The sequence below is a fragment of the Schistocerca americana genome, chromosome 5 (genome assembly GCF_021461395.2).
Source record: "Schistocerca americana isolate TAMUIC-IGC-003095 chromosome 5, iqSchAmer2.1, whole genome shotgun sequence".
In the NCBI taxonomy this organism is placed as follows: domain Eukaryota; kingdom Metazoa; phylum Arthropoda; class Insecta; order Orthoptera; family Acrididae; genus Schistocerca; species Schistocerca americana.
The window spans coordinates 99,180,420-99,193,329 of NC_060123.1; the positions used below are offsets into that span (position 1 = coordinate 99,180,420).

Consider the following 12,910-nt stretch of genomic DNA (forward strand, 5'->3'; position numbering starts at 1 on the left):
CTGAAAGGACGGTTTACTTTAGACATGTTTTTGTCCTGCGCAATCTCATGGAGAATTACTTGCGGAAATGTTTTGACCATTAGAATTAGTGGACACAGACAATGGGTCCTATTCTGATAGCACTAAGTTTGCAGCGTTAGTTCCATTTCTTTTCTACCTAGAGCAGTCAGAACACAAGAACATATCTGTAAGAAACTGTTCATCCACTCCTGTCAAGTTTGTACATTTTGATGAATTTGTCACTGTTGAAGGTTGAAAAATCATCACACAGTAAATATACCACAAAAATAGGTCGTTAAACACTGGAAGATCCAGATTGGAATATCAACAATATTCTGAGGATAGACTGCTACTCTCGCCATAAATGTGAGAATGCTGAGTTGCAGACAGCCACAATTAAAAGACTGTTACATATAAGCTTTCCACCAAATCCTTCTTCAGAAAAGAGAAATGCACACTTTCACAAAAGCAAGCACATCTCATACATATATAGCCACTACTACCTCTGGCCATAGTGGCTGGAGGTAGTGGACAGATTTATGCAAGTTGCACTTGCTTTTGTGTGTGTGTGTGTGTGTGTGTGTGTGTGTGTGTGTTTTTATATCTCATTATTCTGAGGAAAGCTTTGATTGAATGCTTTACGTAATAGTCTTATCATCATGCCTGTTTGCAACTCGATGTATTACCTTTATGGGGAGTAGCAATCTATGTTTTCATGATTCTCCAAGACAGATCCTTAGTAACGCAAGCAGTTGTGTTTCCTTTTTGTCAACTTCTGCCCGAAGAAATAATTTTAATCCTAGTTCTCAACAGTTCAATTCTCAGGCTAAGACCAAATGAATAGTCCACAAAACAAGACAAAGTGATATCAAACAAAAATTAAATTACTGCCACATAAAAAGAAATTTTATACTAACTGTGATCTATGAAAAATATCCGGCCATCAGTATGAACACGCTCTTCCCACCCCTCTGGCAGAGGGCCCAGCTCATCCTCTGGTTTTCTGACTGGTGGAGCTGTCTGATTAGGCATAGGACTCGCTCTACCTGTTCTTGGATCAACCCACGTTGTAGAGCGTTCATTGTGGTCAATGAAAAACACACGACCATTGGGTGCCACCTGCATAGACCAGCCTACAGGTAAGCCTTCTGCATTAATTGTATTTGTTTGATTTGCACTAGTCACAGACACACGCTGTTCAGACGGTGATGACTGTAATGGAAAAAAACAAAGAAATCTGGTGTTACAAGTAAACTGAGAGTAATGTGTGCACTATGGTCAGTTAAGCATATAATATACTTACAAAAAATTAAATTAATTCTTATATCACAAGTGACAACTTTTTACCCATGCACAAACATAACAATAGGCCTATTCAACGCTAAGAAATTTCATATGAATATTCACAAATAATATGCCTCTTGTCAAATACAAATATGCATTAATGGCTTGCGAATTCAACAAGACTCATCTCACCTTACCTCAAGGAAAAAAATCTATTATTAAGCCGACTGTACAGTAATGATTAAAAAAAAAAAAAAAAAAAAACAAACAGAAATTACATCCAAGATGGAGAGTTTTAATTTTACAATCATGGGCAGCTGTTGAAATTCAATACGCCACACTGTTATTGACAGATTGGACCTATCAAGATATTTGACCTGTGTACTGTAAGAACACGGAAGATTAAATTTTACTGCCACAAAGGTGACATCAGAAACATTAAGTGACATGGAGGGATAGAAAGGAAGAAGGATGAGGGTTTAACATCCCATCAACATCGAGGTCATTAAAGATGGGGCACGTACTCAGATTCTTTCAAGGATGATGAAGGAGATCAGACATGCTCTTTCAAATGAACCATCCCAGCATTTGCCTGGAGCAATTCAGGAAAATCACATGTGGATTTTGAACCGTTATCCTCCTCACAGCGAGTCCAGTGTGCTAAGTACTGTGCCAGTTCGCTCGGTTTGGAGGGATAGAGAGGACTGAGAAACATGAAACTGATATTGAAAATTTCAAGTGTGCGCATATTACCACCTCTTAACCCTTTCACTGCTACAGACATGCTCCCTGCATTCCGTGCGGTGTTCCTGCTGGTATAAAATATTTATCATTGAATCTTTGGTAAAATATTAGGTGAAAAAATTTGATTTTTACCCATCTTACAGTCCGATATCTTCACTCAACAAAGAACTGAATTTCTCTGTTATATGGCATAGTTTTACTATACCAAATTAAAAAAAACATTGGGCAAAATTTTAAAAGAGTTTGCAGATGCAAAAACGCACTGCATAAACTATGCATATGGTTTATTTTAGCCCATCATCGGAGTGAACAAAATGTAGATAAGGTATCAAAATTTTATGTAAAATTGAGAGCAGATTGGTATCTCATTTTTTCTTGAGTTATTGCGCTATATCCTGCATATGTTTGCATGCAGTGTGCTCATTTACATCCTTATGCATTGTGAATCATTCAGTCAAAGCAATTGTCATGTCTCCAACAATTCAACTTACTGAAAAGATGTCTTTGCAAATGATAGCATGCAATGATGCACATGCATTGCATGATAAATAGCTGAGACTTCTCTACTCATCAAAATATGAGAGTAACTTGTCCATGACAATGAGAGGTCAGCAGCTCAGGATGTATACAGACATCCATTGCACTACAGGAAAACCCAAGCGGCACACGAATAAGTGCCCACAGCGCCTGGGGTTATCGGTGTAGCAGTACATCTATACAAGCCCACAGCAGTGAAAAAGTTTAATAAATTAACACACTCCTGTGATGTCAACTCTGAGAAGATACTATTGGGATGTAAGAGAAGAAAATAATCTACTTCCTCCTTACATGGCAGACAGAACAGGAATCAAAATTGCATTCATAATGCCTACTACAATGCTATACTGATACAGCTTGCTGCATTGATACCTAGTTAAGGTTGGCAATGAGTGGAGAGAATCCATACCGGCCCAGTCACACAACTTCTGCCGATTTCTCAGTCCCCATAAAAGTACCAATTCATGTAGTGCATATAGTATGTAATCTACCAGTTGAGGTTAAATACAGTAGACACAAGAACAAGGAAAGAATGAAATTTAAATATTCAAATGCCCATAGTGAAGAATATCATATTTTAAGGTTTAAGATTTATGGAACAGTAACTATAAAAACAATTCAAGAGGAAGTAATCACTTTGTGGAATATACTTTAAAACCACAGACTAAACTTAATATTCCAATAAAATAACGCAATTTGATATGCTGCATATGGAACTCTAATTTACATGAATTGACATGAGGAGTGCAACCAGTATCAGACCATGCCTGACCAAAGCACCAAGGTTGACTATTTTGACAGCAGATTTGCTAATGGCCATGTGCTGATGGTACTGTGTTAAAGGTAAATGGTCTATATGGTAATATAAAATCTTGTACATGCACATATACACAACAAAATTAAATTATTCTGAAAGTGCTGAGTAGATAGTAGGTTACACTACCATTCACCTCTCACAATAAATAATACAAGTATAACACTGTATTGTACTCAAAATATGTTAATTGAAATTAATGCATAGGTTGAGAGCAAAATTACAAAGACTGAAGCAGAAACATCAATTATTGGAAATCAGATTAATTTACTTGCAAAATTAATCAGAAAATTATGCCATCATGATTACTCAATGAAATATGCTGATGCTACTGATATTACACAGGAGTGGCTTTCTGCCCGATTTTATTTTGTTCTTTTACTGGCTGTGTAACAAAATGCAGCACAACTTTTAAATGGTACAACAGTGAAAAATCCTGGGTGCAGTACAAATACTAGACATAGCAAAGAAAACCATCCACTGGATATTGGAAGCACTGAGTGACAAATACACATAGCAACAAGAACTGGGTAATGGTAGTTTTACTTCCAAATCTTTTTTCTGCAATTACTCTCATGAGAAATTTTTAAATGACATGATCATTTTAGCAGGACAAGACACTGAATTACGACTGAGTCATATGATAAAAACTACTGTATTCCACGTATAATACATTATAACTGTAATCTGATGAGTCTCCTGTACAGTAAAGCAAGATTTAACTTACGCATTTCGCTACTGTAAAACTCTGATTCTGAAACCAACCGAGCCTAATTTATTCCAATCCAGGAGAAACCTTCAAGATAGAAGGTTATATCTAATTAGTAAAAACTTGTTTTGAAATAAATGATGAATGAAATCTTTACTCCGCAGTTGTGTGTGCTCTCATATGAAACTCACGGCAGATTAAAACAGTGTGCCTAACCAAGACTCAGACTTGGGGTCTTTGCCTTTCACAAGCAACTGCTCTATTCACTGAGCTACCCAAGCATGACTCATAACCCATCTTCACAGCTCTACTTCTGCCAGTAACTCATCTCTGGCCTACCAAACTTCACAGAAGCTCTCCTGCTAGATTTGCAGGACTAGTACTCTTGGAAGAAATGGTACTGCAGAAACATGGCTTAGCCACACCCTTTGTGATGTTTCCAGAAAGAAATTTTAACTCTGTAGCAGAGTGTGCACCAATATGAAACTTCCTGGCAAATTAAAACTGTATGCCAGATGGAGACTAAGTTAGGACAATGGTCTTTCGCAGACTCTGGGGATGGGTTGTCAATTGTCTTGGGTAGCTCAGTTGGTAAAGTACAGCCCACAAAAGGTAAAGACCCCAAGTTTAAGTCTCAGTCTGGCACACAGTTTTAATCTGCCAGGAACTCAAACAAGATGACATATTATTTATGCAAATACAATGTTATGATAAGATATTGTTCAGTCACTTTAAGGTAAACATATTTTCACACAGCAACCGATACATATATTGATATGAGGACAGATGACTACAGAATAGAGTGGGCATCAAACAGCTTACAAGTGCTTATGAAAGCTCAATTTATACAAAATATTTAATCAGAGGGTATGGGAGATTTTTACCTGCTAAGAGACAAAATCTAAGTATTCTGCTGTTTTCAATGCCTCTTCTATTTGATTATCAGTGGTATGTGTGTTTGATACATGTTTGCAAATTTTATCCAATCACAAATATGGTAACCAACAAATCAGGCAAATTACATGTTGACTTCTCACCGTTTGCGATTCCCTGGGAGATGCTGCCGGACTAGGAGCTTCAGGAATTGGCTCACTGTTCTATACCAAAGAAAAAAATATTGTAACATCTGTTTTTCATTGGAAACACTTATTTACTTCACCCTTACATGAAACACTAAAAAACTGTACACATTTATAACGAATATTAACACTAATTGGAAATTAGTATTTACTAAAATCTGTATCTACAAGTGTTCACGCAGCATTCCACTAATGCCTTCGTACAACTGCATTTATTGCAAACTGCATTTATTATGAAAAATATTAATCATATGTGACATTTTCCGCTATTTTTCAGTTTTCCAAAACAATGTTGTGTGACTTATCATATCCATGTTAATGGTGGTTGAACTTCGTGGCTGTCAATTGAATTACTTGAAGTAATGACTGTGCAAGAAAGAAAATATGGAGGAAATAATAATTACAAAAATGTGACAAACTTCATATATTTTTAAAAAAAGTGAGACTGAAGCAAGTACAAAATTGTTCATTATGAAATTGATCCACATTGCTAGGTGCCAGCCCCTATGTTTTTAATCAATTTTTCATTAGTCTGAAATAAGCATAGCAGGATGACTGCTTTTTCCACACACTCCCATTTCTTGAGATTTCCACCAATTTTTTGAAGTTATTTAATCTTTCTTTTGTAGTTCATTACTTCTGATCCTTTATCATCCACTGAATAGTATGTTTCCCAAACATACTAACACACACCATATTACAATCTCTGTTATAAGTAACCATGGAAAATCCATGATGGAAAGTAACAATATTATTGAAAGGATAGTTGCTACTCACCATATAGCAGAGATGCTGAGTCACAGATAAGCACAACAAAAATGTTGTCAGCTAATGAGCTTTGAGTCAACAAGGCCTACATTGGAGATCGAACACGAACGCATCCTGACTGACCACTGAGGTCAGACTGCGAGCGGTTGCGCATGACAGGAGATGCAACTTGATGGTGGGGGTAAGGAGGAGGCTGGGGTGGGTAGGGGGAAGGATAGCAGGGCAGGGGGTGGAGATGGTAAAGTGCTGTTTGTGGAATCATACAGGGATGAGGTGGGGAGAGGACAGGGCAGCTAGGTGCAGTCAGGAGGTTAGACAGAGGGCAGAGGGGGGGTTAGCGGAAAAGGAGAGATGTGAAAAGATGGTGGTTGCTTGCGTGAAATAGAGGACTGTGTAGTGCTGGCATGGGAACAGGGAAGGGGGGCAAGAGGTTAAGGATAAAGACTAACGGAGGTTAAGGCTAGGAGAGTTACAGGAACTTACGATATATTGCAGGCTGAGTTTCCACCTGCCAGTTCAGAAAAGCTGGTGTTGGTGGGAAGGATCCAGATGCCACAGGCTGTGAAGCAATCGCTGAAATGAAGAACACTGCATGGGGTGGCATGCTCAACAATGAGGTGGTCCAGCTGTTTCTTGGTCACAGCTTAATTCGCAGATCACATGACTGGTTTCACAGGTAACCCTGCCTTTGATGGGATAGGTGATGCTTGTGACTGGACTGGAGTAGGTGGTGGTGGGAGAATGTATGGAACATGTCATGCATGTAGGCCTATTACGGGGGTATGAGTCATGAGGCAAGGGACTGGAAGCAGCGATTGGGTAGGGACGGACGAGGATATTGTGTAGGTTTAGTGGGTGGCGCAATACAATTGAGGGAGGGGCGGGAAGGATAATGGGTAGGACATTTCTCATTTCAGGGCACAGAAGGTAGTTGAAACCCTGGCAGAGAATGTGATTCAGTTACTACAGTCCTGGATGGTACTGAATCACGAAGGGAATGCTCCTCTGTGGCCGTAATGTGGGATTTTGGGAGGTGGTGTGTGACTGGAGAGATAAGGCAAGGAGATCTATTTTTGCACAAGGTCAGGATGGTAATTACATCTGTGAAAGTCTCTGTGAAATCCTTTGTGTATTTGGAGAGGGACTGCTCATAACTACAGATGATATGGCCATGGATGGCTAGGCTGTATGGAAAGGACTTCTTGGTGCGGAATGGGTGGTTGCTATCGAAGTGAAGGTATTGCTGGTGGTTTGTATTTTTGATGTGGATGGTTGAGAAGGACCAAGTAAAGCAAAGGGGGAGAATGTGTTGAGGTTCTGGAAGAATGTGGATAGGATCTCCTCATCCTTGATCCAGATGACGAAGATGTCATCAATGAATATGAACCGGGTGAGGGGTTTGGGATTATGGGTGTTTAGGAAGGATTCCTCTAGGTGGCCCATGAATAGGCTGGTATAGGATGGTGCCATGCAAGCTCCCATAGCCTTACCCCATATTTGTCTGTAAATAATGCCTTCAAAGAATAAGTAATTTTGGCCAAAGATACAGTTGGTCATGGCAATTAGGAAGGGGTTCATGAACTTTAGGAAGCATATAGAAGATGGAAGTGTGGGCAATGGTGGTGGCAGTGGTGAGGAGAGAGGTTTAGTCCAGAGAGATGTTTTGGGATGGGCCTAAGGATTTAAGGATAGACTGGGTATTCTGCTGGATTTTTGGAATGGGATCACTTTGGTAGGATTTGTAAGTGAATGGATCAGACAGCTGGCTTCCACCAGGTAACCCTTGCAGTTTGAAACAACAGTGGTAGATCCTTTGTCAGCATGTAGAATGCTAAGGTTAGCATCAGTTTTTAGGTGGTGGATTGTGATTCTTTCCGCAGACTCAAGGTTAGTTTGCATGTTGAGTGATTTGGGGAAGGATAGTGAGGCTTGATGTTAAGAAATTCTGGACAGTTACGAAGGGGTGATTTGGGGGCAGTGGGGGTGGATCACGGTTGAATGGAGGAGTAAACTGACTCAGGCAGGGCTCAACATTGGTCTTTGGTTGAGTCTGATTGGTAGGGTTGCTGGCAAAGAAGTGTTTCCACTGTAGGGACCAGGAGACATTAACAAGTCCTGCACGACTGAATTTCAGAGCAGTGCAAAAGGTGAGGCTTTTGGAAAGGACTGATACTTCGGCAGGGCTAAGGCTTTTGGAGGAAAGGTGCATGACTTCTGTTTTGGGTGTGGATTCTTTGTGGTGGTAGGAGGGAGTTTTAAAGGGTGAGGTAAATGTAAAAGGTCTTCACTTCATAGCTGACAAATATGCTTCACAGACCACCTACATTTACCTCACCCTCAAAAACTCCCTCCCACCATCATACAGAACCCAGAACCTAAACAGACCTGAAACACAGTCATGAACCTTTCCTCCAAAAGCCTTAGCCCCCACAGAAGTATCTGTCCTTTCCAACGGCCTCATCTTTTGCCCCACTTCCAAATTCAATCACGCAGGACTGTTAAAAACCACCTCTCCTCCTCCCACTCCCTGCAGTGGAGAAACTTTTTCACCAGCAACCCTACCAATCAGACTCTACCTACAGCCAACCGTTATCCACCTCCACTGTCCCCAAATCACACCCTTCTAACTTTCCAGAATTTCTTAACTTTGAACCTTGCCTCGCCATCCTTCCCCAAATCCCTCAACATATAAACTACCCTTACATCTGCAGAAAGAACTGCAATCCACCACCTAAAAACTGGTCCCAATCCTGTAAGTCTGCTTGCTGACAAAGGCTCCAGCACTATTGTTTTAAACTGCAAGGATTAACTGGCCCAAGGACTCTGCCAGCTATCAGATTAATCCACCTACAAACCCTACCAAAGTGACCCCATTCCAGCAGGATCTCTGGTCTCTCCTTTAATCCTTAGGCCCATCCCAGAATCTCTCCCTGGACTCAACCTCTCTCCTCACCACTAGCATTCTCCACACTCCTACCTTCTACATGCTTCCTGAAGCCCATAAACTAAACCACCCAGGATGCCCCATTGTGGCCAGTTACTGTGTCCCCACAGAGAGAATCTCTGCTCTCGAAGACCAACACCTTAAGCCTATAACCTGCAACCTACCCTCTTATATGAAAGATACCAACCATTTCCTCCACAGTCCCTCCACAGTTGCTGTTCCTTTACCACATGGTGCCCTGTTTGTCACTACTGGTGCCTTCTCTCTTTACACTAACATCCCTAATGCCCATGGCCTTACCACGATTGAACACTGCCTTTCCCGACAGAGTCCAAACCTACAACCTCCTTCCTAATTGCCATGACCAACTGTATCCTCACCCACAATTACTTATCCTTTGCAAGCACTACAGAGAATTAAACTTGGGGTAAGGCTATGGGCACTCGCAATGGCACCATCCTATGCTAATCTATTCATGGGTAACCTAGAGGGATCCTCCCTGAACAACTAGAATCGCAAACCCCTCACTTGGTTCAGAACCAGAACCTCAACAGCTTCTACCCCATTTGCTCCACCTGATCCTACTCAACTGTCCAAATTAAACCTACCAATCACCAGCAATACCTCCACCGCTTTGACAGCAGCCACTCATTCCACACCAAGAAGTCTCTTCCATACATCCCCACACCCAGTCACATCTGTAGTGATGAATCGTCCCTCTTGAAATACACGGAGGATTTCACTGAGGCTTTCCTACACCTTAATAACCCTCCCGACCTTGTACAAAAACAGATCTCCCAAGCTTCATCTCTCCAGTCACACACCACTTTCCAAATTCCCATCGTCCAGCCACAGAGGACCTTTCCCTTTGTGACTCAGCACCAGCCGGAACTGGAGCAACTGAATCACAGTCTCCACCAGGGTTTCAACTACCTCTCATGCCTTGAAATGAGAAATGTCCTACCGACTATCCTTCCCATCCCTCCCACAGTTGCATTCCACTGCCCATCAATCCTACACAATATCCTCATCTGTCATACCCCTGTAATAGACCTAGAGGCAAAACGTGTCCCATACATCCTCCCACCACCACCCTACTACTCCAGTCTGGTCACAGGCATCACCTATCCCATCAAAGGCAGGGCTACCTGTGAAACCAGTCGTGTGAGCTACAAGATAAGCTACAACCACTGTGTCACATTCTACATTGGCATCATAACTAACAAGCTGTCTGTTCACATGAATGGCCACCGACAAATTGTGACCGAGAAACAGATGGGCCACCCCACTGCTAAGCACGTGGCCTCAACCTTCATTAGTCTTTACCCTTACCCTCTTGCCCCCTTCCCTGTTCCCATTCCAGCACTACACAGTCATCAATTCCACTAACATACCCACAGTCTTTCTAGCACTCTCCTTTTCCACTAACAACCCCCCCCCCCCCCCCCCCCCCCGTCTGCGCCATCCTCCTCCTCACCCCCAACACCAAGCTGTGTCTCCCATCATGGGCAGCTGCTCTCAGTCTGACCTCACCAAACACAAACAGAGACTGCAGTTGTGTGAGAGAGTTGTGTTTGTCTGATTGTGTGTGCATACGTTCTGTCTGCAATGAAGGCCTTGTGGCTGAAAGCTCATTTTCTGACAGTCTTTTGTTGTGCCCATCTGCGACTCAGCATCTCTGCTATATGGCGAGTAGCAACTATCCTTTTCATAATATTGTTCTAAGTAATCATACAAAATAATAACCAAATATTGCTCATTTGTTCAAAGCCATTGATATATTTTTTCCACCTTATGATAGCTCTGGTATCTCAGCCCAACATGTCTTAAGGCCCATAGGGCAGTACGAACATCAATGATGGCCAATGGGAGGCACTACTGTAATTGTGGGCACTGTAGTCGCCGATGTATGCGCCACTGTGGTCCCCACCTGTTCAGCCAGCCTACCAGGGTCGCGGCTGTCCTATAAAGCCAACAGTGCAGCCGCCCCTTCCATTAGTTGTGATTTCCCTGCATTACTGTAAAGATCTCACTACACCTCATTATCTTGGTTCCAAATTTGCTTTGTTTAATATTCAATCTATGTTTGCCTTTTGGACTTGTTATTCTATGGTGCCACCTCCGTTATCTATCTTTTTTTTTTGTATTTACACTTCTTGTTCTCTGGTGAACTGCCATCAGTGCTCTCAGCCAACTGTACAGTCACCATTGGTTCTGAAGTTATTCCTGGACTTTCCCAATTCTGCTCACTATAATGGCAATAACGTAAAAGGTCAGCAGTATACTACGGGCTCCAAGCTCATGCATCTCAAACTGCAACAGCTGCACTTGTAGCAGCAAGTTGCTACAGCAGTTCCAATGACAATTTCAACTTTTGTTGAATCACTCACAGGTTCTCAATCCATCCAGGCTATGGCCATTTCTGAGGTGGTGTGCTGCCCAACCAGAATTCCCATAGTTTAAATAGGCAAGACAGGATTGGGACACTTATTTGTAGCATCTGTAACAGTTTTTACCACTTTTCAGGTTTGGATGACACTCCAATGTTTGCTGTTCTTTTTATGGGGTTCCCCAGACATGTTTTTCTTGCCACAGAAATTGGTTCCACTCTCTAACCTGGTTGTGCTCACATTCATGGAGATGCGTTCATTACTGTGCAATTCACAATAATTCCATGTGGTCGCAATGCGCCTCGAGTTTCATCGGAACCACAAACAGCCTGATCACCCATGCCGCTCATAGGTGATTTCGGAAAGGTTGAGTTGACATTGCGATTTCACTTGGGCAAAACCTGCTTGCAAAACTTTATATCCAGATTCACTGATTCGAGATGATGATGTCCAGTTGCCTCCTAATACTGAAGTTCGCACTGTACTCCTCAAACTCGTCAACCCTTCCTAAGATACTATTTTGAAAATCATGCACTCTTTTGAGATCACACAGTCTGGAAACTAACACCTCATGGCTTGACCTCAGGTAGTGGCAGTCCAGCCCCTTCCTCAGACATGGAATTCTTGCAAGTCTTTTTTCCACCAGCAGTGCAATAATTCATGGATTACGGATGTCTCCAAAGCCTCTGAACAACCTGTTATGCCCTGATTTCAAAGCACACACCCTCATGCAGACTGTTCAGATTGCTGGGCACACTGCACCTGTGGTGGGAAAGATGAGCATCTATGCACTGTTTGTTGTCAATTGTCGACACAGCTGGATGCCCCCTCCCCCGCCACACACACACATCACTGTGGATAGTCCACCATTTCAACCACTCCCCATCCAACAGAGAAGCAGATAATATGGTCCATAAGTTTCAACAGCAAATGCTGAAAGTGGTGGGCACGTCCACCACAATGGCTGCACTCACATTGTTCCTCAGCTTGTAATAGTACAGTGAAGCTCCTCCATGGGTGGTAACCACATACTGTCCTCCAGGAGCACCACAGCCAACAGAACCACAGAGCGTTCTAGCAGATGCAGCTGTGTGGGCACACTCATTTGAGGGCAAAAATCCTTGTCGGTGCCAGCCACGGTGGTAACCACCCACAGGCGGCATCTTACAACAGTGGACACACTAACGCTGGCACTCCAACCAACTTGTCCAAACCTACCAGCTGTCCCATTTCCACTGCCTGGAACACCCGTCATTGCACCCCCACACTCACCAAGATACAAATCATATTTTCAGGCCCCAGCAGAGGGAGATTTGGCATCTTGGCCTGGCATGTTTGTAGACATGCCGGATGGTATGGACATCTATGACAGCCACTAGGTGCAGCTGCTCCAATTGTGGGAATTGCAGTCATCGATGTAAGCACCGTCGTAGGCCACATCTGTCAGGCTGGCCTGTCAGAGCTCATGGCTGCTATATAAAGCCAAGAGCATGGCTGCTCCATCTATTAAGATTTTTCTGCATTACTGTATACATCTCACTACATGTCATTGTCTTGGTTCTGAATTCACTACCTCTTAGTATTCGGACTTTGTTTGCCCTCTGGACTTGATATTCTGCCGTGCTGTCTCCCAAGTCTGTC

General features: G+C 42.4%; 1 protein-coding gene across 6 annotated transcripts in view; it reads right to left on the minus strand.

Annotated features, from left to right (window-relative positions):
• The window catches only part of LOC124615286 (E3 ubiquitin-protein ligase Nedd-4), a 211,034-nt gene that overhangs the window by 73,913 nt on the left and 124,211 nt on the right, over window positions 1-12,910 (minus strand). For all 6 annotated transcript variants that reach the window (XM_047143053.1, XM_047143055.1, XM_047143052.1 and 3 more), the window contains exons 9-10: window positions 5,126-5,185; window positions 918-1,212 (exon numbers count right to left, since the gene is read on the minus strand). In XM_047143053.1, the coding sequence (XP_046999009.1) occupies window positions 918-1,212; window positions 5,126-5,185 (355 nt within the window). The remainder of the gene's footprint in view (window positions 1-917; window positions 1,213-5,125; window positions 5,186-12,910) is intronic.